The sequence below is a fragment of the Megascapheus bottae genome, chromosome 1 (assembly GCF_031878675.1).
Source record: "Megascapheus bottae isolate mThoBot1 chromosome 1, mThoBot2.hap1, whole genome shotgun sequence".
Lineage (NCBI taxonomy): Eukaryota > Metazoa > Chordata > Mammalia > Rodentia > Geomyidae > Megascapheus > Megascapheus bottae.
The window spans coordinates 38919213-38946476 of NC_143509.1; the positions used below are offsets into that span (position 1 = coordinate 38919213).

Here is a 27264-nt window from a genome sequence, read left to right on the forward strand (position 1 = left end):
GGGTTGGTTCCATATCTTTGCTATGGTAAATAGTGCTGCAATGAACATCACTGTGCTAGTGGATTTAGTATGTCCTTGTTTCTGGACAATTGGGTAGATGCCAAGTAGTGGAATTGATGGGTATAGGGGGGATCTACATTATTTCTTTTGAGGAACTGCCATACTGCTTTCCATAGTGGTTGAATGAGTTTGCACTCCCATCAACAGTGTAATAGTGATCCCTCCTGGCCACATCCCCTCCAGCATCTGTTATTAGATTTCTTGATCCTGGCCATTCTAATTGGAGTGAGATCGAATCTTAAGAGTTGTTTTGATTTGCATTTCTTTTATGACAAGAGAAGTCAAGCATTTCTTCATGTGTCTATAGGCCATTTTTGTTTCTTCTTCAGAGAAGACTCTGTTTGTCTTTGGCCCATCTTTTAATGGGATGGTTGTTTCTTTGGAGGTTAGTTTTGGAGTGATTCAATTTTTTGAGCTGTTGATATATTTTAGATATGAGGCCTTTGTCTGTTGTATGTTAGTGAAGATCTCCTCCCACTCTGTGGGCTTTCTAGTTAATTTGCTAGCTATGTCCTTTGCCATACAGAAGCTCTGCAGTTTAATGCAGTCCCACTTATCCAGCCTTTCTCTGATTCGTTTAGTACACAGGCTTTTGATGTCACCTACGTCGTATAACGCAGAGGTTCTCAACATTTGGTACCTACATTACTTCCAAACTTGTAAGAACTATCCTTCAATTCAGATGTGGGATCAGATAAACCAGATTTGGAATAGAGCCATTTCTGTTGTGGTGGTTTTATGGTTGTTCAGGGGAGGGGGGGGGAAACTACTTGGAATTGAACTCAACAGGCTGGTGAACCACTCCCTCTCTTCTTGAATTTTTTTCTGGTTAATTGGAGATAAGAATCTCCCATACTTTCCTGCACAGCCTGGCTCTAAACAACAATCCTCAGATCTCTGCCTCCTGAGTATCTAGGATAAAGCAGTGAACTTCCAGTGCTAAGTAGCAATTATGTTTTAATAAGCCCCTTGTAGTGATCCTGATGCACAGTACAGTTTGGGGAGTCACTGGTACAATGTTGCTGGTATAGCAAGTTTTATATCACTAGTTTGTAGTTCCAGCTGATCAGTTTTACTAATGTGTGAATTTGGGGAATGAAACACTGAAATAATAAAAAATCAATTCTCATGCCTGGACATAGCCTACCTATGGCTTGGTCCATAAATGAGTCAGCAGTTGTGTATTGTGACTTGTAAAGTTCAAAGTCATTACACATATACCTATTTACTATGTATGTTTGCAGGATTATAAGGATTATAATCTTAAGCTAGTACAAAAATTTGAAAGCAAGCTTGCAAGATGAAAAATGTGGGGCCGGGAGTTTGGCCTAGTGGTTAAAGTGCTTGCCTAGCATGCATGAAGACCTGGGTTCAATTCCTCGGTACCACATACATAGAAAAAAGCCGGAAGTGGTGCTGTGGCTCAAGTGGCAGAGCTCTAGCCTTGAGAAAGTCCAAGGACAGTGCTCAGGCCCTGAGCTCAAGCCCATGACTGGCAAAAAAAAAAAAAAAAGATGAAAAATGTTTGCTTGATAGTTGATAAATGAAACATTTATACTGAGTTTTAATCATTCTTAACTTTTTTGGTAGTGTGTAAATAATCTTGAGTTGACTGGCTCATGTAATTATATTAATAAGATTTGCTTCACCTGGTCAAGTATTGAAGGCATAAAGGATGTTATACACCACCACGGTGGAGACTTTCCACATTAGGAATGAAAATTATAGGCAATTCAGTACCCCCCCCCAGGACATCTTGTCTTTATGTCTCTCCCTTCTCCATTTCTTCTCTCCCTCAGTCCTTCTTTGTCTCTGTCTCTAGCATACATTAGTTATTTCCACACAATGAACAGTGTATCATGGTCAACCTCACCTCTTTTGTCTATTGCATTACTCCCTTTTAAAGCAACTTCAACTGGTTTCACTGTTTTAGTTTCATACATTCTAGTAAGCTGCTTCAGCCATATTCATTCTCATTTACCCTCTTCATTAAACTTCCATATTCTGGCTGGTGACCCCCTCCATCCTTTTTGTGAGGCTTGACCTCAGGGCCTGGCCTCTATCCCTGAGCTTCTGTGCTTAATTATTACCACTTTGAGCTAGCAAGCTTTTTGGTGGTTAACTGCTGCCTGAGGCTGACTTTCAACTGTGATCCTCAGATCTCAACCTCCTGAATAGCTAGAATTACAGGTATGAGCCACCAACACCTAACTACAAGCTAATTTTTTAAAGTATATTAATCACACCAGTGAGTTCCACTATGGTACTATGCAGAAACTAATTTGATGTAGTTTCATCTGTCAAGTCTTATTTTCTGGGCAACTGGAGTAACATCTAAATTTTCTCAGAAATCTTAAGGTTTTCATGAGAGGAAAGAATAATTCTGTAAGAAACTGTCTATTTTAAAAATTCAACAGGAAAAAACTAAATTACCTTACTTCAAGGGAAGAATGACTTGCTTTCTGGTCTTTTAACAATCTAGCAATCAGGAAATAACATTGTTTACTTCATTCAATAATTATGAAATAGTGAATTTGAGAGTTTAATTTTTTTAAATCTTATTAAATATTGCCTTAAAACATACAACAAACTCTAGTTAAAAGCTTTTTATTGATTACAATACCAATTCATGGCAATATTTCACAATGCAACTGTACAAATAAAGGAATGAACCATTATATGAAAGATCTATAAATACTTTTAAATCATGGCACACATCCAGTTAAGTTTTAAAGCTTTAGTGTGTTTACTTATATATTAGACATACTAACAGTTTATCACAAATGTGCAAATACTACTCTAGTCAAGAAAATCATCTTTGAAATGCCTTAACAGTAAAATATTATAAGCAATGTTAAGAACATTAAGCTATGGACACCTCTGAGTGAGAAGATGCCAATGTTCAAATGCTTCTTTGAAAGAGAAAACAGTAAGAGCACCATTGTGTAAAAAACCTCCCCCCCCCCCAAAAAAAACCCTCAAAGACATGGAATATATATACTACCAAGTACATCACTCAGATTCTATTATCAAAAAAATACTGTAAAATGTAAGATTTTGCTAGGTACATTTAACACCATTTGAAACAAAATTTTCCAAAAATGCTTGTCATAGATGTATTCACAATATCAGTCACTGGAAAAAGACAGAAAAAAATTTATCAACATGCAAAACATATGCTAAATACCACATGAATTACCATCCATCTATCACTAACAAATGAGTAGCTATTATAACTGATACTTTATAATATAGCATTGAATTTGAAGCAGTTGAAGAAAAGTGAATCAAACGTATACATGACATTTTACCTAGTTAATTTAATACATTAGTTTTGTTCATTATGCCACTTTCTTATATGGTATCTACTATGGGAGGTTTGAAAATCCTAATAGGACACAAACAGTTTAGGAAAAGAAAGGTAAAGCTGAACCTGGGACTAAATTTAAAACTTGAAAAGAAAAAATCCTAGCTACTCAGGAGACATAGATCTGAAGACAGCAGTTTGAAACAAGCCTGGGTTTATCTTCAGTGAACCATCAAAAAGCCAGAAATGTGGCTAAAATGGTAGAGCACTATCCTGGAACAAAAAAAGCTCACAGCACCCAGGCCCCAAGTTCAGGATTAGTTAAAAAAACTAAAAAAACAAACCTGACATATCTAAAAAATTCTTAGAACATTCATTGCTAGACCCATGACAGCTCACCTGGTAGATGTTTAGTTATTCTTCACCAAGCTAATAAAAAATAAGAAACAAAAGCTGGGCACAATGGCTTACACCTAGCTACTAAGGAGGCTGAGACCTGTGGATCATGGTTCAAAGCCAGCCCTGGCAGTAAAAAGTCAGTCCAATTAATCACCAAAAAACTGGAAGTGGAGTGGTAGCCTTGTTAGCTTAGATTACACCCAGGCCCAGAGTTCAAGTCCCATGACCCACAAAAAAAAAACCCAAGTATCATATTACAACTTAAGATGTGAGACATTCACCACAAAGCACAAATTTCCCTTTACACGGAAAATATGCACAATTAAACTAACACATTAGTGTTAATATCAACGGGGATACAGGAAATAAAACAGGACATTTTTAGCAATAAAACATGAAAATTTCTTTAATATCCCAGAAGCACTAATATCCATTATTTATGGAGACTACTTTAGTATCACCCATGAAGAGTAACCTGCTTATGTTAAGTCAGTTAAAATGAAAATTGCTTATTAGGTTCTCTTGCTTTTGAAATACAAAGTCCAAAACTTAGTCTCTACATATTTAGAATTAAACATTACCAAAGGAGGGCTACCTTGCATTTCTGACCCTAACAGCACAACTGTGAGGCCTGTATGTCAAAGTATAGTGGTATCCTTGCCGCTGTCTTGAGTGAAGCTTTTGGATACCCACCTCATGGGGAGATCATTTGTTTTTTTGTTTGTGGTGTCAGCAATACTGGGGCCAGAACTCAGCTTTACTCTCTTCCTTAGCTTTTCTAACTGACGCTCTACCACTTGAGGCATACCTCCACTTTCAGCTTTTTGCTTCCTATTTGTTTGCCCAGGGAGGCTTTGATCTGCCATCTCTAGATCTCAGCTTTCTCAGTAGCTAAGATTACAGATCTGTACCCAGTTGTAATTGTGTTCTTTTCTAAAAGAGTGTGTGCCTTTAAATTTTACTCTTGCCAAAGGCAGTTTTGTGGTACATGCCCGTAGCCCTAGCTATTCAGGAAGCTGAGGAAAATATGACAGAGGCTGAATCTAAAGCCAGCCCGCCCCACCATCACACTGAAACAGTCCTGAGAGAGACCAAGTGTTGGGAGGAAGAAGATAGAAGTTGGATCACAAAGCCTGCATTTTGATAACAATCTGTTGAGGCACATTGTTTAAATGTTTCACAAATGGGGAAAAATAAAAATAGGCACCAATAACTTGATGCAAATTCTTTGCAACTAGTTTTTTTTGGGGGGGGGGGCTTAAACTCGGCCTGGGCACTGTCGCTGGGCTCTTCAGTTCAAGGCTACTGCCCTACTTTAGAGCCAAGCCCCAGTTTCCGTTTTCCAGAAGTTAATTGGAGATAAGAGTCTCAAGTCTTTTTGTGGCTGGCTGCCTTTGAACCTCAATCCAGAGATCTCAGTCTCTTGAGTAGCTAGGATTACAGGCATGAGCCACTGCACCCGGCACAACTAGTCATTTTTAAACACTAGGGCTAGGAGTTTGGCCTAGTGGTAGAGAGCTTGCCTAGCATGCAGGAAGACCTGGGTTTGGTTCCTTGGTACTACATACATAAAAAAAGCCAGAAATGGTACTGTGGCTCAAGTGGTAGAGCGGGAGCCTTGAGAAAGCGCAAGTATAACACTCAGGCCCTGAGTTCAAGCCCCGGGACTGGCAACCAAAAAAAAAGTCTTAAACATTAAAAATAAACTGAAATCCAAACTACACAATGTAATCTACAAATCATACATTCTTATTTTAGAAAGACAAGCACTACAAAATTAGACAAATAGCTATGATTTAACTAGTAAGATAATGCTTGTAGAAATGAAATTGATTACTTTATCACTAGTCAGTTCTGTGGACAATTAGCCACAGATTTTCAATAGTGATTAGTTGTCAGTTGCCTGGTATATACAGGAATTACTTTACTCTCTGCACAAGCTTTAATAAAATTAAAGTGTTACTTTAAAATATTTTAAGAGCATACAATTCTTCTGCTCAATATTATGTCTTTCTATTATATTTTTATAATAACTTTTAAGCAGAAGAGCACATACATCGGTTTTTATTTTTTTTCTTTTGAAGTAATGGGAATGTTTTCTACCTACTTTAGGAGAATATAATCCTTTAAAATTGCCTCATCTCAGGCTGGGGCTAAAACACAGTGGCAGACTATGCATAAGGCCCTGAGTTTTTCCCCCAGCACCACAAAAAGATTAATGAAAAGAAATAAAATGTGCCTATCAAAAAGAGTTGTAGTTTTTAAATATCCATAGAAATCTTATTGAAAATACAAATATACATTCACATGGGGAGAGGAAAAAGGGGGACAAAAACGTGAGAAGGGGTATCAAGGTTTGAAAAGTAATGCAACCATTATTTGACAAATGTAACCCCTCTGTACATTATTTCAACAATAAAATACAATTAAAAACAAAAATATACATTCAGATGCCCTCTAAAATATTATTTTGCTTTTTATCAATTTGTCTCATTTTATATCAATTGACCTTAATACTGATATGTCATTACACTTGGTGCATGTATCTGCACCTACAGAGCATAAAGCTGAAAATTCACAGGTAAAATTTGTGAGAAGGTTAGGGTTACAGATGATCAAAAATTAACATGGAACTATCTCAATAGTGACAAGTTACAAAGTTGCTAACGAAAAGCACCATGCACCTTCATATATTAGAATAACCTGTAACTTTAGTATCAAGCAAGACTAACAAACTTGTATTGTCATTTACATCATTCTGTAAGAGAAAAATCAAAGAGAAAAAGTATCTTTAAATAAGGAAGGCATGGAATTCTCTTCATCCTCTTAAAGTGGTCTTAGGAATGTTTTGGTTTAAAACAGGGTCACAAAAATCTAGATATTCTCTGAAGCCTCTTGGAAACCATTATTTTGTGCTAAAGAGAGAAAAACTACAGAGAATATGAAGCTTAAGTGCTTTTTAAGAGAGCTGGGGGCTGGGGGCGTAGCCTAGTGGTAGAGTGCTCACCTAGCATGCATGATGCCCTGGGTTGGATTCCCTGGTACCATATACTCAGAAAAAGCCAGAAGTGGCACTGTGGCTCAGAGCTCTAGCCTTGACCAAAAAGTGTCCAAGGACGAGAGCGAGAGAGCGAGAGAGGAGAGAGAGAGAGAGAGAGAGAGAGAGAGAGAGAGAGAGAGAGAGAGAGAGAGAGAGAGAGAGAGAGAGAGAGAAAGAGAGAGAAAGAGAGAGAAGGGGGGGAGGGAGAGGGGGAGGAGAGAGTGTGTGTGTGTAGGGGAGCTAGGGTGTAGCTCAATGACAGAGCATTTACCTAGCAGTCACAAGGCCCTGGATTCCACCCCACCACCACTTGGGGGAGGAAGGGCGGGGGAGAAAAAAAGGCAGGGGTGGGGGAAGAAAATAGGAAGGCACAAATAGTTTATCTCCAATTCAGACTTTCTCCTCCGTTCATCAGCTACCTTGTTACAATGATAAATGAATGCTAGTGAATCGACACTTCTCCAAAATCATTCATGCTGACTTCCTCCATCCACTGCCTGAATATGAGTAGGTGGGCTGCTAGCATACCAAAGGACCTGCTCCTCTCGAGACTCATTACTACCTGTTACCTAGCAACACTCAACTATTAAGGAATCACTTGTTGATATTTTTTTTGTGTGTGTGTGCCTATTCTGGGGTTTGAACTCAGGGCCTCACACTCTTATTTGGCGATTTCAAGAATCACTTTTAGATTTAAGAGGCAATGAAAAAAATTCAAGGAGATTTCCTTAAAACACACACATAATACTTCTCCTATCCATTACTGTGTCTTAATTACAAAACTCAAAAAATGTGACATTTCTTATGTATACAAAGTTTAAGATGCAAACTCATTGATCATCTAAAGTGCTTATTCTACTCCACACAAAGAAATAATTATTCCACTCAAACAATAATTCAACAGTTAGTTCACTGAAAGCTATTTTTTGCATTTAATAATCTCAGTAGAAAAAAATCTTCACCTGCAAATATGGGTGAAAATTTTTCTTTTTTACAGCTCTGGGCTGTAGCACTGACGTCTCCAGGTATCAATGGAGAACAGAAAATATGTATGGCACAGTTAATTCCAAATTCTCAGAAAACTATCCCAAGATCCTGTTGCCACCGCCATGCCATCATCAGTTACACCTAAACAGCTGACGCGATTGTCATGACCAGCAAGAACACCTAAAAATAAAATACAGTACAAAGTTAGCAACTAAAGGAAATAAGTACTTATCTTGAAGGGAGCAGTAGTGCGCACCTGTCACCCTAGCTATAAGGGGGTACAGGTAAGAGGACCAGAGTGTGGCCTAGTGGTAGAGTGCCTGCCTACAATGCATGAAGCCCTGGGTTCAATTCCTTGGTACCACATACACAGAAAAAGCTAAAAGTGGTGCTTGGCTTAAGTGGTAGAGTGCTAGCCTTGGAAAAAAAGTGCAAGTACAATGCCCAGGCCCAGAGTTCAAGCCCCAAGTCAGGCCAAAAAAAAAAAAAAAAATCTTAAGAACCAATCCAAAACCTAAAGTTAAAATGACTGGGAATATGGCCTAACAAGTTCAAGTCCCTAAATTCAAACCTCAATACTGCCCAAAATAATCTGGTGGTTCACATTTGTAATACTAGCTACTCAAAAGGCTGAGAGCTGAGGATATCAATTCAAACAAGCAAAAAGCTGAAAGTGGAGGTGTGGTTCAGTGGCAGAGAGCTACTTTTCAGCAGAAAAGCCAAATTTTATTTGGCAAGAGACCTTGTGTTCAACCTGTCCAACCCACCCCCCCAAAAAAGCACAAAAATTATAATTATCTAAAATAGGAATATGTTTATTCTATATTTCTCATAGGTTCATGATATTCCAATTCTACTTTAAAAAAATTTTAATCTTTTTTTTTTTGGTTGGTCATGGGGCTTGTTGAACTCAGGGCCTGAGCCTTTTTGCTCTATGCTAGTGCTCTACTACTCTGAGCCATAACACCAGTTCCAAAAAAAAAATCTTTTCTTAAAATTCTGTAGTACTTTTGATTGAACTCAGGGCTTTACAAATATTACCCAAGTGCTCTACTACTCTGACCCACACCTCAAGTCAAAGTTAAAATTTTAAATGAAGTAGCCTGTTCACACAGAAACAAAAACATGATAAAATGCATTATATTACCATTTCCAGTAATTTAACCATTTTTGACTAAAGTTTATTCTTTTAATTGTGCACCACAAATATTTCTTAAAGCCTTCTAAAACCATCAAACTTTAGTGTGCTTTATGCTGCTGTTGTTTTGCCAGTTCTGGGGCTTGTCCTCAAGGCCTGCCCACTGTCCCTTATTTTGTTCAAAGCTATTATTCTACCACTTGAGCCACAGCATTATTTCAAACCTTTTCTGTTTAAGTGGACCTGAGGAATCAAATCCAGGGCTTCATGCATGCTAGGCAAGCATTCTAACAGTATACGACATTCCAACCCCAAACCTTACGTTTTTTTATATTAAAAGTTAAACTTCAGCTGGGAATTGGTATTTCAGAGGTATAATCCTGCCTATTTGTCATTATGAGTTGAAATAATAAGAAATTAATGTGTGGTTAAATAAAGTGAAAAGTTCCAGCTAAGCCAGCTTGAAAAAAGCTGTACACAAAGAATACTAAAACTATATTTTAAAAAAGAATATTAAAACTAAAACCTAGGATTAAAATGTGAAAACTTGGGCCAGGAGTTTGGCCTAGTGGTAGAATCTTTGCCCAACATGCATGAAGACCCAGGTTCAATTCCTCCATACCACATACACAGAAAAAGCTTGAAGTGGTGATATGGCTCAAGTGGTAGAGTGCTAACCTTGAGAAAGCCCAAGGACAGTGTTCAGGCCCTGAGTTTAAGCCCAGGACTGGCCAAAGAAAAGAGTGAAAACTACGTTTTAATTTTATTATGAATACTACTCAGTTCAGTTCAAGCAAAGTACTTCCTGCTTTAAAAAAATTAATTGCATTTTATTATGAATACTACTCAGTTCAGTTCAAGCAAAGTACTTCCTGCTTTAAAAAAATTAATTGCTGGGGCTGGAAAGATGGCTTAGTGGTAGAGTGCTTGCCTACCATCCATGAATTCCTGGGTTCGCTTCCTCAGTACAACATAAACAGGATAAGTTGGAAATGGCACTGTGGCTCAAGTGGTAGAGTGCTAACTTAGACTCAGGGAAAGAGCCCAGGCCCTGGGTTGAAACCCCATGACTGGCAAATATAAAATAATAATAACTCCAACAACTGCATAGGGGTTTAAAAGACCAACACATATGAACCCACAGGACTGTCAGAAAATGAGAACAAGTAACAGCAACAAGCTTTTAAGGTACATAGTGTTTAGTTACTATATCTCGAAGTGCTGAGTTCAGAACCTGCAGAACCTCCAAAAGGGTAGTTAGTAGTGAAACCTGGAATCTGTGGAACCAAGCAGGACCAATAGGGTTGTGTTAAAAAGGGTGAAGAAGTCGGGCGTGGTGGCTCATGCCTGTAATCCTAGCTATTCTGGAGGCTGACATCTGAGGACCACGATTCAAAGCCAGCCCAGGAATGAAAATTTGTGAGAATCTTATCTCCTACTAACCACCAGAAAACTGAAAGTGGGGGTGTGGCTCCACTCTTCAGCTAAAGGCTGAAGAGCACAGGGACAGCATCCAGGCCCAGAGTTCAAGCACCATGACCAACCAAAAAAAAAAAAAAGGTATGACGCCACACAGGCCATTACAGGCTCACGCATGTAATCCTAGCTACTCAGGCTAAACTCCGAGGATCACTATTAGAAGCCAGGCCAGGCATGAAAGTCCATGAAACTCTCATCTCCAATTAACAAGCAAAGAGCCAGAAGTGGGGCTGTGGCTTAAATGGTAGAGTTCCAGCCTTGAGTACAAAAGCTAAAAAGGAGCTGGGAATGTGGTTTAGTGGTAGAGTGCTTGCCTAGCATGCCTAAAGCCCTGAGTTTACATCCTCAGTATCACATAAACAGAATAAGCAAGAAGTGGTGATGTGGTTCAAGTGGTAGAGTGCTAGCCTTGAGCAAAAGAAGCTCAGGAGCAGTGCCCAGGCTCTGAGTTCAAGTCCCAGGGCTGGCAAACAGGCAAGCAAACACAAACACACACACCCACACCCCACAGAATCAAGGCTCTGTGTTCAAGCCCCCCCCAAGATGCATTCTATTCATAAATTGACACATTGAACAGAAACCCCTTTGTATAACTACTTAAAATTTTAAAATAAGAAAATTTTAAAAATCTTAAAAGAAGCTGGGCACTGATAACTCATATATTCTAATCCTAGCTACTCAGGAAGCTAGAATCTGAGGATTGAAATTCCAAGCCAACCAGACAGAATAATTCCTTTTATCTCCACTCCAATTAAGTAGCAAAAATCTAGAAATTGATTTGTGGCTCAAGTAGTAGAGCATTAGCGCTGAACAAAAATGCTAAGGGAAAAAAATGAAGCCCTGAAAGAAAAGGAAGGAAAAGAAAAAAGGAAAGAGTAAAGAAAGGAAGGGAAAGAGGAAAAGAAAAGAAAGAAGTTAGGAAGGGAGGGGGGAAAGAAAAGGAAGGAAGGAAAGACAGAGACAGAAGACAGAAAATGTGATTTAAAAAAAAAAGTTGCCAGAGGGCTGGGATATAGTTGAGTGGCAAAGCACTTGCCTAGCAAGTCCTGGGTTTGATCCTCAGTACCAAAACAGAAAAGATAAGGGAAAAAAAAATACAGGGATACAGTGCATGGCCTAGTGGTTATGTGCTTCCCTAGCTTACACGAAGCCCATGGCTGGCTTCCTCTGTACCAAATACACAGAAAAAGCCTGAAGTGGCTTAAGTGGTAAAGTGGTAGCCTTAAGAACACTCAAGGACAGGGCCAGGCCCTGAGTTCAAGCCACAGGACAGGAAAAAATCAAAAGCTGCCAGTAATGATGTTACACATCTGTAATCAGAGCACTTTCGATACTGAAGTGATGGCTCGCAAGCTCCACGCCAGGCTGGAACCTACACCCTTTTTGAAACGAACAAACCAACTGACAGAACCAACCTAGGATCCAAATAATACTAGAGTTCTGCAAAGAATAAAGTAGAAGAAACATAATCAAATAAGCTCCAGAAGTTTTCCAGTAGGGTGGGGTATAATTTTACAGGTCAAAGGTTCACTATCGGTTGGAGATGTAGCTAGGTGGCAAAACACTTTCCTGGCATGCTTGGGCCTTGGTTTCTACCTATAAGCACTACAGAAACAAAATAAGAAAATAGGGCCACCCCCGTACAGGGGGTAAAAACAGACTGCAAGCCAGGTGCCATTGGCTTACACTTGTAATCCTAACTAGTCAGGAAGCTTATAGCTGAGTATCACAGCTAACCTGGGCAAACAAGTTTGCAAGTCTCTTATTTTTATTTTTACTTTTTTGCCAGTCCTGGGGCTTTACCTCAGGGCCTGAACACTGTCCTTGTGCTTTCTCAAGGCTAGTGCTTTACCACTAGAGTTACAACACCACTTCCAGCTTCTTTTTCTATGTATGTGGTACCGAGGAATTGAACCCGGGTCTTCATGCATGCGAGGCCAGCGCTCTATCACTAGGCCAAACTCCCGGCCCAAGTCTCTTATTTCTAATGAACAAGTAAAAGCTTGAAGCAGACCTGTGACTCAGTGACAACCATATGAGTCTTGAGGAATAAAGCTAAGTGAAAGTCAGAGGCCCTGAGTTCAAACCCCAGTACTGCCATAAAAAGAAAATAGACCACTCAAGTCAAAACTGGCACCAAGTACTAGTATTCATCAGTGAGAAGCACATTAGAATTTTTAAATTCTGGGGAATATAAAAACACTGTGTTAGGGGGCCGGGAGTTTGGCCTAGTGGTAGAGTGCTTGCCTAGCATGCACGAAGACCTGGGTTCGATTCCTCGGTACCACATACATAGAAAAAGCCAGAAATGGTGCTGAGGCTCAAGTGGTAGAGCTCTAACCTTGAGAAAGTCCAAGGACAGTGCTCAGGCCCTGAGCTCAAGCCCATGTCTGGCAAAAAAACAAAAAACAACAAAAAACAAAACAAAAAAACCCCCACTGTGTTAGGTGCTAGGAGTCTGGCCTAGTGGTAGAGTGCCTGCCTATCATGCATGAAGACCGAGGTTTGATTCTTTGGTACCACATACATAGAAAAAGCCAGAAGTGGTGCTGTGGCTCAAGTGGTAGAGCTCCAGCTCTGAGAAAGCCCAGGAACAGTACTCAGGTCCTGAGTTCAAACCCCAGGACTGGAAAAAAAAAAACAAACCCACTGTGTTAAGACGTCATACCGTTTCTCACTATGCAGCGGTAATTCTATAAAAAAGAGCTGCCATTTATAAAAACACTAAATGTTGTTTGTTAAATAACAAAATTGGAGGGTAGGAGGATTGTGGCTATTCTGGTAGCAGGAATATTAAAGCTAAACCCTTGCTATCTGTGATAGCAGGTTAACAGATACTAACATAATTTGGTCCCATATGACCTGATGTGCATTATACTGCAGAACCATCAGGTGAAACTGCACAGGATGAGGAGGAAAGATGAAGGGTTTATGTTCTCTCCCGTATACAATCTATTCCAGAACAAAGACAATTAATAGCCCTCATAATACCCGTTAGATCACAAAGAAGATATCATTTCCAAAAGGCCACAGTGGGTTATATTTATTATAGCAACATTTACCAAATAAGGTGATAGTATAGAGCTTAATCTTTACTCTTCAGAAAACAAAAAGATATGGAAAAATAATCTAAATATGGGAGTAAAGTCTACCAAGACACATTGTACTTAAAAACTGATTTGTTAAATGGTGTACCCTCTGTAAAACTTGAAAATAATGAAAATATAATAGAAGAAAATCAGCCTGTAGAAGGCAGCTGGACCCCAAGGGAAACACTGCCCATGGAGGTTTGGGGAAACTATTTATGGTAACCTCTTCAGGTTCATCTTCTTCTACTCTCCCCGCCCCCCCCCCCTTTTTTTTTGCCAGTCTTGGGCTTGAGCTCAGGGCCTGAGCACTGTCCTTGGACTTTCTCAAGGCTAGAGCTCTACCACTTGAGCCTCAGCACCACTTCCTGCTTTTTTTCTATGTATGTGGTACTGAGGAATCGAACCCAGGTCTTCATGCATGTGAGTCAAACACTCTACCACTAGGCCATGCTCCCAGCCCCAATGTGGCTTCTTAATAATCAGAACCCAGTGTGGACTTATTTACTAACCTGCACGATCTCCTTTTAGGGTGTCCCACACATTACAATTAAAGTCATCATAACCAGCTAGCAGGAGGCGCCCACTTTTTGAGAAGGCAATGGAAGTGATCCCACAGATGATATTGTCATGAGAATACAATAATAACTCTTGGTCTGCACGAAGGTCAAAGAGTCGACAAGTAGCATCATCAGAGCCAGTGGCAAAGGCATATCCATTTGGGAAAAACTAGAAGGAAAACAATAAACACGTTTTACATGGACAAACATACAAAATATGGGGATACAGTATCATTAACAAAAGAGTTGGGAATAAGGTAGATCTAGATTCAAATTCCAAACTTGTTACTTGCTGTACAAGTATCCCAGGGCCCTTTTTGTTTTTGGAGACAAGGTCTCCTTCCATAAACTATGTTGGCCTTAAACTGGAAATTCCCCACCTTGCTTGGGTAAGCTTTTTAAATATTCTGGGCTGAATAAATGATATACAAAAGTACACAGCCGTTCACAGCAAACATAAATAAGTATGGGCTCTAGCCCTCACTAAAATGTTTTAAATAATTTAAATTAGTATTCAATAACTAATAATATATATAGATATGTGCATCTATACCCAAAGAAATAATACACACTGCTACTCTAAGAACTAAACAGGAAAGACTTCATAAAAGATTACATAAGCTGGGCCTGTAATCTTAGTGTTCAGGAAACTGACATCTGTGGATTGAGGTTTGAAGACAGCCTCCTATCTATCTGTCTGTCTGTCTGTCTGTCTGTCTGTCTGTCTCTCTCTCTCTCTCTCTCTCCTTCCCTCCCTCTCTCCCTCCCTCCCTCCCTCCCTCCCTCTCTCTCTTTGCCATTCTGGCCTTCAACTTGAACTGAGGGCCTAAGCACTGTCCTTGGACTTTCTCAAGGTTAGAGCTCTACCATTTATGCCACAGTATCACTTCTGGCTTCTTCTTTTTTTTCTTCTTTTGGGGGTCATGGGGGTTTGAACTCTGGGCCTGGGAGCTGTCCCTGAGCTCTTCAGCTCAAGACTACCACCCTAACCCATGAAGCAAAAGCCCCACTTTCCGTTTTTCTAGTGGTTAATTGGAGATAAGAGTCTCATAGTCTTTAGTGCCCAGGCTGGCTTTAAACCAGGATCCTCAGATCTCAGCCTCCTGAGTAGCTAGGATTACAGGCATGAGCCACCATGCCCAGCTTCTTCTGCCTTTTTCTATGTATGTGGTACTGAGGAATCAAACCCGGGTCTTCATGTATGCTAGGCAAACATTCTACCACTAGGCCAAACTCCCGGCTGTAAGACTCATACCTCCAGTTAACCACCAGAAAACTGGAAGTGAGTCTGTGGCTCAAGTGGTAGAACACTAGCCTCGAGCTAAAGAGCTCAGGGACAGTGCCCAGGCCCAGAGTTCAAGCTCCAGGATTAACAACAACAACAAAAGTATACATCAGTTTTTGCTGAGCACTAGTGGTTCATGCCTATACTCCAAGCTGCTCAAGAGGCTGAGATCTAAGGATCACGGTTTGAAGTTAGCCCCAGCAGGAAGCTGTGTGAGATTCTTCTCTCCATTCACCACAGAAAAATCCAGAAATGGTGCTCAAGTGGTAGACTACTAGTCTGGAACAGAAAGAGGCCAGGCAGGCCAAGAGTGTGGCCTACTGGTAAAGTGCTTGCCTAGCATGCAAGAAGCCTGGGTTTGATTCCTCAGTACCACATACATAGAAAAAGCTCACACCTGTAATCCTAGCTACTCAAAAGGCAGGGAAGTAAGGAGCTAGTTCAAAGTTAGCTTAGATAAAAAAGCTTATAAAACTCTTAACTCAAATTAACCAAAGAGCTGAAGGCCCAGGTGGGGCTCAACAGGTAGAGCTTTGCCTTGAGCAAAAAAGCCAAGGAGGGCGGGAGCATAGCCTAGAAATAAGTGTTCTCCTAGCATGCACAAATCCCTGGGTTTGATTCTTCCATACCACATATACAGAAAATGCTGGGAATGGTGCTGTGGCTCAAACGGTAGAACTCTAGGCTTGAGAAAGCCCAGGGACAGTGCTCAGACCCTGAGTCCAAGCCCCAGGACTGGCAAGGGGAGAGGAGAGAAGAGAGAGGGGAAAGGGGGAGGAGAGGAGAGGGGAGAGGGGAATTCTGGAAATAAAACTTTCAGATTTCAAAAACAAATAAAAAAACATAGACCTATGATTAAACTTTTTGTTTTTGTTGGTTGTGAGACTATGAACTCTGGCCCTGGGTGCTGTCCCTGAGCTCTTCAAAGAGCTCAAGGATATTGCTTTACCCCTTGAGCCACAGTGCTATTTCTGATTTTCTGGTAGTTAATTGGAGACAAGAGTCTCATGGACTTTAATGCCAGGCTGGTTTTGAATAGCAATCCTTATATCTCAGCCTCCTCAGTAGCTAGGATTACAGGTGTGTGCCACTGGGCCCAGCTTTTTTTTGTCAGTCGAGGGGTTTTGAATTCTGGGCCTGGGTGCTGTCCCTGAGGTCTTCAGCTCAAGGCTACTGCTCTACCTCTTGAGCCACAGTGCCACTTCCAGTTTTCTGCTGGTTAATTGGAGATAAGAGTCTCATACACTTTCATGCCTGGGCTGGCTTTAAACCGCGATCCTCAGATCTCAGCCTCTTGAGTTAGCAGCCAGGGTTATATGGCTGAATTAGACTTTTAAAAGTCCAACACTATTACTTGGTTGATTGTTAACAAGTGCACATTACTGATTTATAAGAATCTCTGAAAACAGGGCTGGAAGCATGGCTTAGTAGTAGATTGCTTGCCTAGCATACACAAAGCCCTGGGTTCAATTCCTTGGTACCACATATACAGAAAAAGCCAAAAGTGGTGCTGTGGCTCACATGGTAGAAAGCTTTGAGAAAGCCCAAGAACAGTGCCCAGCCCAGGACTGCAAAAAGAAAAAAAGAATCTTTGAAAACAATTTGTTAAATTCATAACACAGAGTTCAAACAACCATACTTGCATTAAAAATACTGTTCACTTACACTGACAGCATTAATATCTGAGGCATGTCCTGTGAAAGACTGTCTACACATTCCATCTCGAATATCCCATAACTTGGAAGAGGCATCACAAGCACCAGAAATGAAAGTCCTCATGTCAGGACTAAGGGAAAGACTCATCACATCTCCAGAATGCCCCGTGAATGTGGTGGTCTGCTGGGCAGTTTCAATGTCCCACAAAGCACTAGAAATAAAAAAGAATATATGTATACAGACATACAATAACTATATCTTTATCCCAGTTACTAGAAGTCTCACCCCCAAGATCAGCATTCTTCTTGAAGAAAACTTACCAAGTTGTATCTCCTGAACTTGTAACGATTTGGCTGTCATCTAAAAATCGACAGCAGGACAAGTAGCCTAAAGCATAGAGAGCAGCAAATTTTAGATTATCACTGATAAAGAATCCTTATGAAATAGTAAGATTCTTAAAAATAAAATATATGGGCAACAAATATTTGTCAGTATGACTTTACTTTTGATTTTAATTACTTTACATTCTCTGCTGTCTGCAACTAGTTTTGTCAACAAGCTCTGCTGAGTTCTCAATATGTCAATGATACAGGGTGATATGAAAGTAGCAAAGACTCAGTCCCCATCATTTAAGATCATTAGAAACAGAAGCATGCTACTCTGCACACCTAACTAGGATCCATGACACACAGTGCTAAGTATTCCAGAGAGTACCTTAAACTGAGAAAGTAGAACCACACTACAGATATAGCATTGAATATTTAACCTGTATCAGTATTTCAAAATATGAAAATGTCAGGGAAACACCACTTGAAAGTACAGTCGAGTAGTAACGCCAAAATTACAGTTAAGTATCAATAAATTCCTAAGTAATGCCCTAACCAAATGCTACTCGTGAATTATGAGATGTATACTGACAGCTGTACAGTAAAAAGTACTTCATGAGTACAGATGCACCTCCCATAATGGTGTGTGGTAGAAAATAAGAAAAACTTGCATTTAAAAATATTTTTCAGGGCTGGGAGTTTGGCCTAGTGGTAGAGAGCTTGCCTAGCATGCACAAAGACCCGGGTTCTATTCCTCGGTACCACATACATAGAAAAAAGCCAGAAGTGGTGCTGCGGCGCAAGTGGTAGAGCTCTAGCCTTGAGAAAGTCCAATGACAGTGCTCAGGCCTTGAGTGCTGGGCTTCAGTGCTGAGCTCAAGCCCAGGACTGGCAAAAAATAAAAATAAAAATATAAAATAAATAAAAAAACACATTTTTCATTACTGACTGGATTTTTCGGAGCAAATCACTATTTTTATTATGTTATTTTCCAAATACAATAATTACGGAGCTGGTAGCCAGGTACTGGTGGCGTACACTATAATCCTAGTTTCTCAGAAGGCTTAGACCTGAGAATCAAGATTTAAAGCCAGCCTGGGTAAAAGTTTGTGAAACTCTTATCTCCAGTCAACCAGCAACAAGCCAGAAGTAGAGGTGTGGCTCAAATGGTAAATTGCCAACCTTCAGTGAATAAACCACTTAAGCACCTAAGGCCCCAAGTTCAAGCCCTGGTAGTGGCATAGTAGCACACGCACACGCACGCGTGCGCACACGCGCACACGCGCACACATACACACACACACACACACAAATTATAGGGCTGTAAGTGCAGTTCAGTGGTAGAGCATCTACCTGGGTCTAATCCCCAGCAATGAAATAATTAAAAGTTATTCTTTTCCTACTTCATAGTAATTTCCATTCTTCAGTTATCACCCATTCTTTAGCCAGTGGAGCACAATTTATTGTGTGTATAGGAAAGCAGTGCTAGGCAGTGTGGTGGAGGAGAAAGGAAGAGTGTTTAGTGATGCTCACCTGTGTGACCTGGCAGCTCCCGGCTAACTCTCACATTCCCCTCTCTGGTTTTTAAGTTGTATATAGAGCAGATGTTGTCCAAACCTCCACACGCAACATAGTTACCAGAAGGGGCATAAGCACAGGTCATCACCCAGGAGGACCTCAGAGGAATAGCATGCATCTAGGGCATAAATATAAAGCACAGACACTATGACTGAGGAAATAACACAAGAAACCAAGTCATTTGTAATTCTATCTACAATTAAGTCAAAGTTGTATCTACAAGTAAGTACAGCTAGGAAAAATAATCAAAACACAGAATAGAATGGCTTGAGAAAGTGAACAACAAAAATTGGAATCCCAATGCATATAGAAATACCTATTTTTCTGTATTATCATTGAGAGTTAAGAAGTGATCGTTTTTATTTCATTGTATTATTATTATAATTACCAGTACCGGGGCTTCAACTCAGGGCCTGGGCATTGTCCTTGAGCTTCTTTTGTTCAAGGCTAGCACTCTACCACTTGGGCCACAGTGCCGCTTCTGGCTTTTTCTGTGTATGTGGTACTGAGGATTTAAACCCAGGGCTTTATGCATGCAAGGCAAGCACTCTACCACCAAGCCATATTCCCAGCCAAGTGATCCCTTTTAGATATTATTCCTTTGCTAAAAGGAAAAATACAGTATGCTTTTAATATTAAATACATTTTAGTAAAATTTTTTTTAATAGTGCTCAAAAGAGTGATTTCTAACAATACAATACTGTCCAATAAATAAAAGGAGAGGTAATGAATATGTAGTTAAGACACTTAAATGATTCATGCCCAAAGACATCTCACTATTATTCATCTATTAATAAGAATGTTAACTCTTTCAAGGTAACTTTGCAATGACCTCATCACTCCCTTTTGTGTCTCCTTACCCTAATACCAATCAATTTTCTGGTTATATGTGAAGATTTTTTTTGTTTGTTTGTTGGTTGGTTGTGGGACTTGAACTCTGGGCCTGGGTGATGTCCCTGAGCACTTCAGCTCAACCTCACTACTCCTTGAGCCACTTCTGGTTGAGCCAATGTCACTACTCCTTAAGACAGTGTCACTTCCAGTTTTCTGGTAGTTAACTGGAGATAAGAGTCTCATGGACTTTAGTGCATGGCCTGGCTTTGAACTGCCATCCTCAGATCTCAACCTCCTGAGTAGCTAGTATTACAGGCATGAGCCACCATGCCCAGCTATATGTGAAGATTTAAAATGCATTCCAAGTAAAAGTGGTTTGTACAGGATGCCATCATTTTGTAAGATTGCTATGCTCTCACTTAATCTAAATTAATATTTTTCAGTGACATACTGTTTTAGAAAATGAGCTTAAAAGAGACACACACTTTAATACAGAGAAACTAGTGTTAAATACTTGTTTTTTCTAGCTTTACAACCTCAGTCCAAATGGGGGAAGAGCTCAGGGCAGAACATTCGCTTAGAGGTCCTAGATCTGGGCTCAACATCAAAAACAATCAAGCAAATATTATTATTTTTGCCAAATACGTAAAACCATTGCTATGTACACAGAGAATATAAATACTTGTGAAAGTATTCACAAGTTTTTCCAGTACAAATCACCATCTCTAAATCAGTATGGTGGAAATGAAGAAGAGAAACCACAGTCTTTCAGCATTTAGAAATCTAAGTAAGATGTAATTTACCTCCAACCTACCTCCTAAGCAGCCCAGAAACAGAACTGAATGACTGTACTGAGTCAAGGAAAAGTTTTACACTAACCATCCTACCTAAAACAAACTACCTAAAACTAGAAATTTTAAAAAAGCAAAAACAAAGTCAGGGCTATTTTATATTAGGAAACAGAATTATTATTATTTTTTGCCAGTCCTGGGGCACTGTCCTTGGACTTTATTTTGCTCAAGGATAGTGCTCTGCCACATGAGCCACACAGCACCACTTCCAGCTTTTTCTATATATGTGGTACTAGGAAGCGAACCCAAGGCTTTGTGCATGCTAACCAAGCACTCTACCACTAGGCCAAACTCCAGACCCCGGAAATAATAATAATTATAATTATTATTATTTTGCTAGTCCTGGGGCTAGAATTCTGGGCCTGAGCACTGTCCTTGGGTGTTCTCAAGGCTAGTGCTCTACCATTTGAGCCACAGCACCACTTCAGCTTTTTCTGTGTATGTGGTACTGAGGAATCGAATCCAGGGCATCATGCATGCTTGGCAAGCACTCTACCACTAGATCATGCTCCCAGTCTGTAAATGGAAATATTTTTTAAAGTTTCACTTCTACATGAAGATGATGTTTTTCCCTAAAATTTAAATATTAAGTATAGTATTCAATTAAAACACACTGAACAATATTCTTGTACATGGACATGAGAAGACTAAATATAAAAATCAAACATGGCTGAGAGTTTGGCCTACTGGTAGAGTGCTTGCCTAGCATGTGCAAAGACCCAGGTTTGATTTCTCAGTGGTGCTTTTCGGTGGTGCTATGGCTCAAGTGGTGGAGCTCTAGCCTTGAGAAAGCCCAAGGACAGTGCTTCAGGCCCTGAATTCAAGCTCCAGGACTGGCAAAAAAAAAAAAAAAAATCAAACACTAAGCCCAAAAAGATGATCTAAATGAAAAAAAAAATTAAATAAATTTAACATAGAAAGCAATCAAAGTTTGCAGTAAGAATAAAAGAACTAGTGAACAGCAAGCCAAATACAATTTGATTTAAATTAAAAGAAATTTTTACCTTATTTGTTGTGTAGCTATCCCAAATAATTAATTTTCCATCTTGGGAAGCACTGACTAGTAGCCTAGAGGAAGAAATAAAAAAATAATTTGACACTGGGAGGAAAAAAGGAGTTTAAAGTAGTTAAGCATGATGTTAATGTCAGACAATTTGAGGAAGAAAATATAATTTTTATAATAAAATTTTAATACCAAAACTTTTCTTCCGACCTAAAAAATATTTAGGCTGCCTGCCAAAAATCTTGAATGCAGGACATAAAATTTAGCAATTAACTAAAAATATATATGGCTATGATTCAATTATTTTTCATGGCAATGACATACTTGTTATAATTTAATGTTTTGGTAATTATTAGCTGGCTAGTTTCCCATTTGCTGACTTACTTCAATTTAATGGCCACATAGTACATACAGCCTAACAACTCTACCTCATCCAGTTCAAAGCTATCAAGTAAGTGACTAAAAATGCTACACAGTATAAAGAAGGGCATCCCATCCCTCCTGCCACTACCATCCAGTGGAGATGAGACATACACTGTATACCTACAACACAACCTGTAAGTAAAGTGTGTCAGAAGAGTGATATAAAAATATTTCAGGCTGGGTGTGGTGGCTCATGCCTGCAATCCTAACACTACTCAGGAGGCTGAGATCTGAGGAACTAAAGTCCATGAGACTCTTATCTCCAATTAGCCACCAGAAAACCCGAAGTGGTACTGTGGTTCAAGGGGTAGGATGGTAGCCTTGAACTGAAGAGCCCAGGGACAGTGCCCAGGTCTAGAGTTCAAGTCCCATGATTGACAAAAAAATAATATTTCAGGAGAGCCTGGTGCTGGCTCACACCTGTAATCATAGCCATTCAGGAGGCTGAAATCTGAGGATCATTGTTCAGAGCCAGCCATGCAGGAAAGTCTATGAGATTCCTATCTCTAATTAAACACCAAAAGCCAAAGTGAAGCTGTGGTGGGTCAAGCGGTAGAATGCTAGCCTTGAACACAAAAACTTAAGTGTTCCTGCCCTGAATTCAAGTCCCAGAACCATAAAAACAAATGTATAAAAGGATATAAAATGAGGGCCAGGAGTTTGGCCTAGTGGCTGAATGCTTGCCTAGCATGTACAAAGACCTGTCTTCAATTCCTCGGTACCACATACATAGAAAAAAGCCAGAAGTGGTGCTGAGGCTCAAGTGGTAGAGCTCTAGCTTTGAGAAAATCCAAGGGCAGTGCTCGGGCCCTAAGCTTAAGCCCACGACTGGCAATAAATAAATAAATAAATAAATAAATAAATAAATAAATAATAAATAAAATAAAAGGATATAGAATGAAAATACCCCAAAACAGGGGCTGGGAGTATGGCCTAGAGATAGAATGCTTGCCTAGCATGCATGAAACCCTGGGTTTGAGTCCTTGGTTACCACATACACAGAAAAAGCCAGAAGTAGTTCTGTGGCTTAAGTGGTAGAGCTCTAGCCTTGAGAAAAATCAAGGACAGTGCACAGGCTTTGAATTCAAATCCCAGTACTGCAAAAAGAAAAGAAAAGAAAGAAAATACACAAAAACATTTAGTTCACTGTCCTATAGGTAAACAGCTGCATGATGTAAGCTTAAGTACTTTACAAAGGGAAAATCTTATTGTGGAACATGGGATGAACTCACAGAAAATTCTCAATATTAAGTTGATATCATTTGCTGTTTAGTGTCTCTGTACACTCAAAAGATAAGAAAACCTTTTTCAATATTAGATCTTGTTCATGGCAAATATAAAACCTTGGTAATTGATTTAGAATCTAATGGAATACAGAGAAAAAGCTACTTTCTTGATAATTTTTCTCAATAAAAATAAATGGATTTGCTGGGCGTGGTGGCTCACACCTGTAATCTTAACTACTCCGGAGGCTGAGATCTGAGGATGAAGGTTCAAAGCCAGCCTGAGCACAAAAGACCAGGAGACTCTTATCTCCAATTAACCTCTAAAAAAAAGGGAAGTGGGGCTTGGCTCAAGGGTAGGGCGGTAGCCTTGAGCTAAAGAGCTCACAGAGAGTGCCCAGGCCAAGTTCAAGCCCCATGACCCACAAAAATAAAATAAATAAATAAATAAATGGACTCATTTGTTAAACTGTCATAACAAAATAAAATAAATTGGCATCAGCATACAGCTGAGAAGAACACTAGGTAATGAAATAATCAGAATTGATATGAGATGCAATCCTGGTATTATCTTTGCTTCTGAGAAAATTATTCAGGAAAACAACTACTAACATTGTTTCAAATTTTGTGGCAGAAAGCTTGTATCTAGAAGGAAAAACATTTCAACCTTTTAAACAATAATAAAACCCTTGTCCTCGCTTTATGACGCTATTTTTGAACTCTGGGCCTGGGCGCTGTCCCTGAGCTCTTCAGCTCCTTAAGGACCCCTGGAGTCATAGTCCTTCCCCTTTTCTAGTGATTAACTGGAGATAAGAGTCATAGTCATTAGTGACCAGGCTGGCTTTGAACCTCAATCCTCAGATCGCAGCCTCCTGAGTAGCTAGGATTACAGGTGTGAGCCACTGAGCCTGGCAACTTCTATTTTTTTTTTTAAGTCAAGTTTATTGGGTGCTGGTGGCTCCCTTCTGTAATCCTAGCTATTCAGAAGGCTGAAATCTAAGAATCAAGGTTTAAAACCAGAGTGGTCAAGGAAAATCCATGAGACTCTTTTTCTTCAAATAACTACCAAAAAGTCAGAAGTAGAACTGTGGCTCAAGTTAATCTGTTAAGAGTCTTTATGAGAAATGAATTACTTTTCCATATTAGAGTTTTTAACTTTCAGGTTAAAGGTATACCTTTGCCTAACAAGTATGAGCCTATGCATTTGATTTTTACTACTATGGCTACAAAAATAGAAAAATGTACCGGAGGGGGCTAGAGGAAGAAAGGAGGAAAGGAAAGAAGGAAGGAAGAAAGGAGGAAAGGAAAGAAGGAAGGAAGGAAGGAAGAAAGGAAGGAAGGAAGGAAGGAAGGAAGGAAGGAAGGAAGGAAAGGTAGGTTGAAGGAGGGAGGAAAGAAAATAAGCTGGGTACCAGTGGTTCATGCCTATAATCCTAGCTACTCAAGAGGCAGAGAATAGTGGTTTGAAGCCAGCCAGGGCAGCAGGAAAGTCTGTGAAACGTTTATTTCCAATTAATCAGAGAAAAAGCTGGAAGTGGTGCTGTAACTCAAGTGGTAGAATGCTAGCCTTGAGCAAAAGGAGCTTAGGGACAATGCCCAGCCCAAGAATGTAAGATCCAAAACAGGGGCGGGTGAGAAAGCGAGAGAGGAAGGAAATGAAAGAAAGGGAAAAAAAGGAAGAAGAAAGGGAGGGAGGAAGTCAGGGAAGGAGAGAGAGGACAGAGAAAAGGAAGAGAATCTAGCTGGCCATGGTAGCCCACACCAAAATTCAGCTATAGTGGAAATAGGTACAGTTGGTGATCTGAGGCCAATCCTGGGGGAAAAAAGTGTAAGACCACAAAAATAACTAAAAAGTAACTAAAATAAGAAAGCGATTGAGAATCACAGGTCAAGTGACAGAATGCCTGCCTAGCAAGTTAAAACCTCAGTACTGCCATAAAAGTTTGGATACTTCTTCTGAATTATCAATGAGTACCCATAGTCAAAGACAGGTGTTTATATTTGATGCTTTGTCTGCAGTTTAGTTTGTTCTTAATTTTTAAACGTAAATCTTAACAAAAACGATTCAGCTGACAGTTCGAAAATGACAGGCACAAACCTTGAGTCATATCCCCAGTGCATGGCGTAGATTTTAGCTAAGTGGCCCCGCAGTGTGCGTCTTGTTCGCATTTGTATTCGCCCCACTGAGTCCATGTTTGAAGTGATCTTTAGAAGGCAACAAAAATATTAAACTGTTTACCTCAAACATAATTCAGAAGCTGACAAAAAGCACATATTATAATCCCATAGAGCTATTATGGGATTAAAATACTGTTCATAAAACCTGTGATTAATACTGATCAATATAAAATAATCCTACATACATTTACAGGTAAGAATACATATCAATTGCAAAGAACAAATGTACATCTAAACACTAAAACAGAACCACAACCCACACTAGAGACTAAGGAGGGTAGTGAGGACAGAGGAAGACTAGTAACAGGCATCACAATACAATGCTATAGCAAGATCAGATTCTTATGTTCCACGGCACAGCAGGGTGACTACAGTTTACAACAGCCTGTTATATATTTTATGAAGATGAAGAAAGAAGCTCAGAGCCACTGAACACAGAGCAGCAATAAATGTCTGAGAGAAATGTTCATTACTCTGGTTTGAGCATTAAACACATGCATTTAATCATCACACTGTACACATAAAATTTGTGTAATTAATTAGGCAACAATTAAGAAAAATATACCAACCACAAATAAAATTCTCGAAGTAGATCACCAAAAAAAATTTTTAAAAGACAGTTTTGGGGTCAGGAGCATGGCCTAGTGGTAGAGTGCTTGCCTAGCATGCATGAAGCCCCTGGATGTGATTCCTTGATACCACAGACACAGAAAAAGCCAGAAGTGGTGCTGTGGCCCAAAGTGAGAGAGTGCTAGCCTTGAGAAAGCCCAAGGACACTGCACAGGCTCTGAGTTCAAGCCCCAGGACTGCCAAAAAAAAAAAAGAGAGACAGTTTTATGTTTATAGAAGGAAAACATTCCCTTAATAAAAGTGTATTAATTAAGCTAATAAATCAATAAATAAGAGGGAAAATGCTTAATCAGAGTATATCAGAAAGAATCAGAAACTGAAAGAATGAGAAAGTACTTTAAAATAAGCATAAACATCTGGGCACAAGCCCTCATTCCTATAATCCTGGATACTCAAAGAGTCTGATCTGAGGTTCATAGTTCTAAGCCAGCCAAGGTGAGAAAGTCCACTGACACTCTCATCTCCAATTAACCATCAAAAAACTGGGAGTTGAACTGCTTCTCAAGTGGTAGAGTACCACTAAGGGTCAGCATACCCAGGCCCCAGTTCCAAGCCCCAATACCAGCACAAAAGAGAAACAACAAACAAGCCTAAAATAGATTAAAACATATTAACAGACTTCCATATTAACAGTATGGAAGAGGTGGGTGTGAGGGGGGTGAAATGTTGAAGGGAGAACACAGATCAAGGTGAAATGTATGCATAAACTGTCTTGTTAAATGACAAAAATATTCAAAACATATCCTAAAAATTAAGAAAAGTGAGGGAAGGAATGGGTTGGGAAGAATGGGTGAGAATGTTGAAAGGGATGGCATTGATAAAGATGCACTGTGTTTATTAACTGTTTTGTTGAATGGCAACTCTCCATACAACCACTTAAAGATAATGACAATACTTAAAAAAACAAAAACTGCTAAAATTGTATTGAACTGTATAGCATTTGACAAATTTCAAGGTATTTTACATACAGATTTATTTCTCATTAAGTACTAAGAAAATTAACCTAAACATTATGCATATTAGTTTCAACTTATTTTATAAAAATTATTAAAATGAACCAAAAACTTTACCTGAGCTAGCGTGGTATCATTACATGCTTTCCTAGCATCCTAAAGTAAAGAAAAATGATTATACATTTAGATATGGAAACCACTTATATTTGACTAAAATAACATTTTTATTGAAAAGTAGATTTGCAAATAAACTTATTGTACCGTTACC

The 27264-nt window shown here is 39.5% G+C and overlaps 1 protein-coding gene across 1 annotated transcript in view; it reads right to left on the reverse strand.

Moving 5' to 3' along the window:
* Positions 1–7012: 7012 nt before the first annotated feature.
* The window catches only part of Gnb4 (G protein subunit beta 4), a 39966-nt gene continuing 19714 nt past the window's right edge, over positions 7013–27264 (reverse strand). The window contains exons 3-10 of the mRNA XM_090342458.1: positions 27114–27152; positions 25334–25440; positions 21591–21654; positions 18857–19019; positions 17318–17384; positions 17007–17208; positions 14009–14225; positions 7013–7973 (exon numbers count right to left, since the gene is read on the reverse strand). Coding sequence (XP_090198584.1) covers positions 7867–7973; positions 14009–14225; positions 17007–17208; positions 17318–17384; positions 18857–19019; positions 21591–21654; positions 25334–25440; positions 27114–27152 — 966 coding nt within the window. The 3' untranslated portion in view covers positions 7013–7866. The remainder of the gene's footprint in view (positions 7974–14008; positions 14226–17006; positions 17209–17317; positions 17385–18856; positions 19020–21590; positions 21655–25333; positions 25441–27113; positions 27153–27264) is intronic.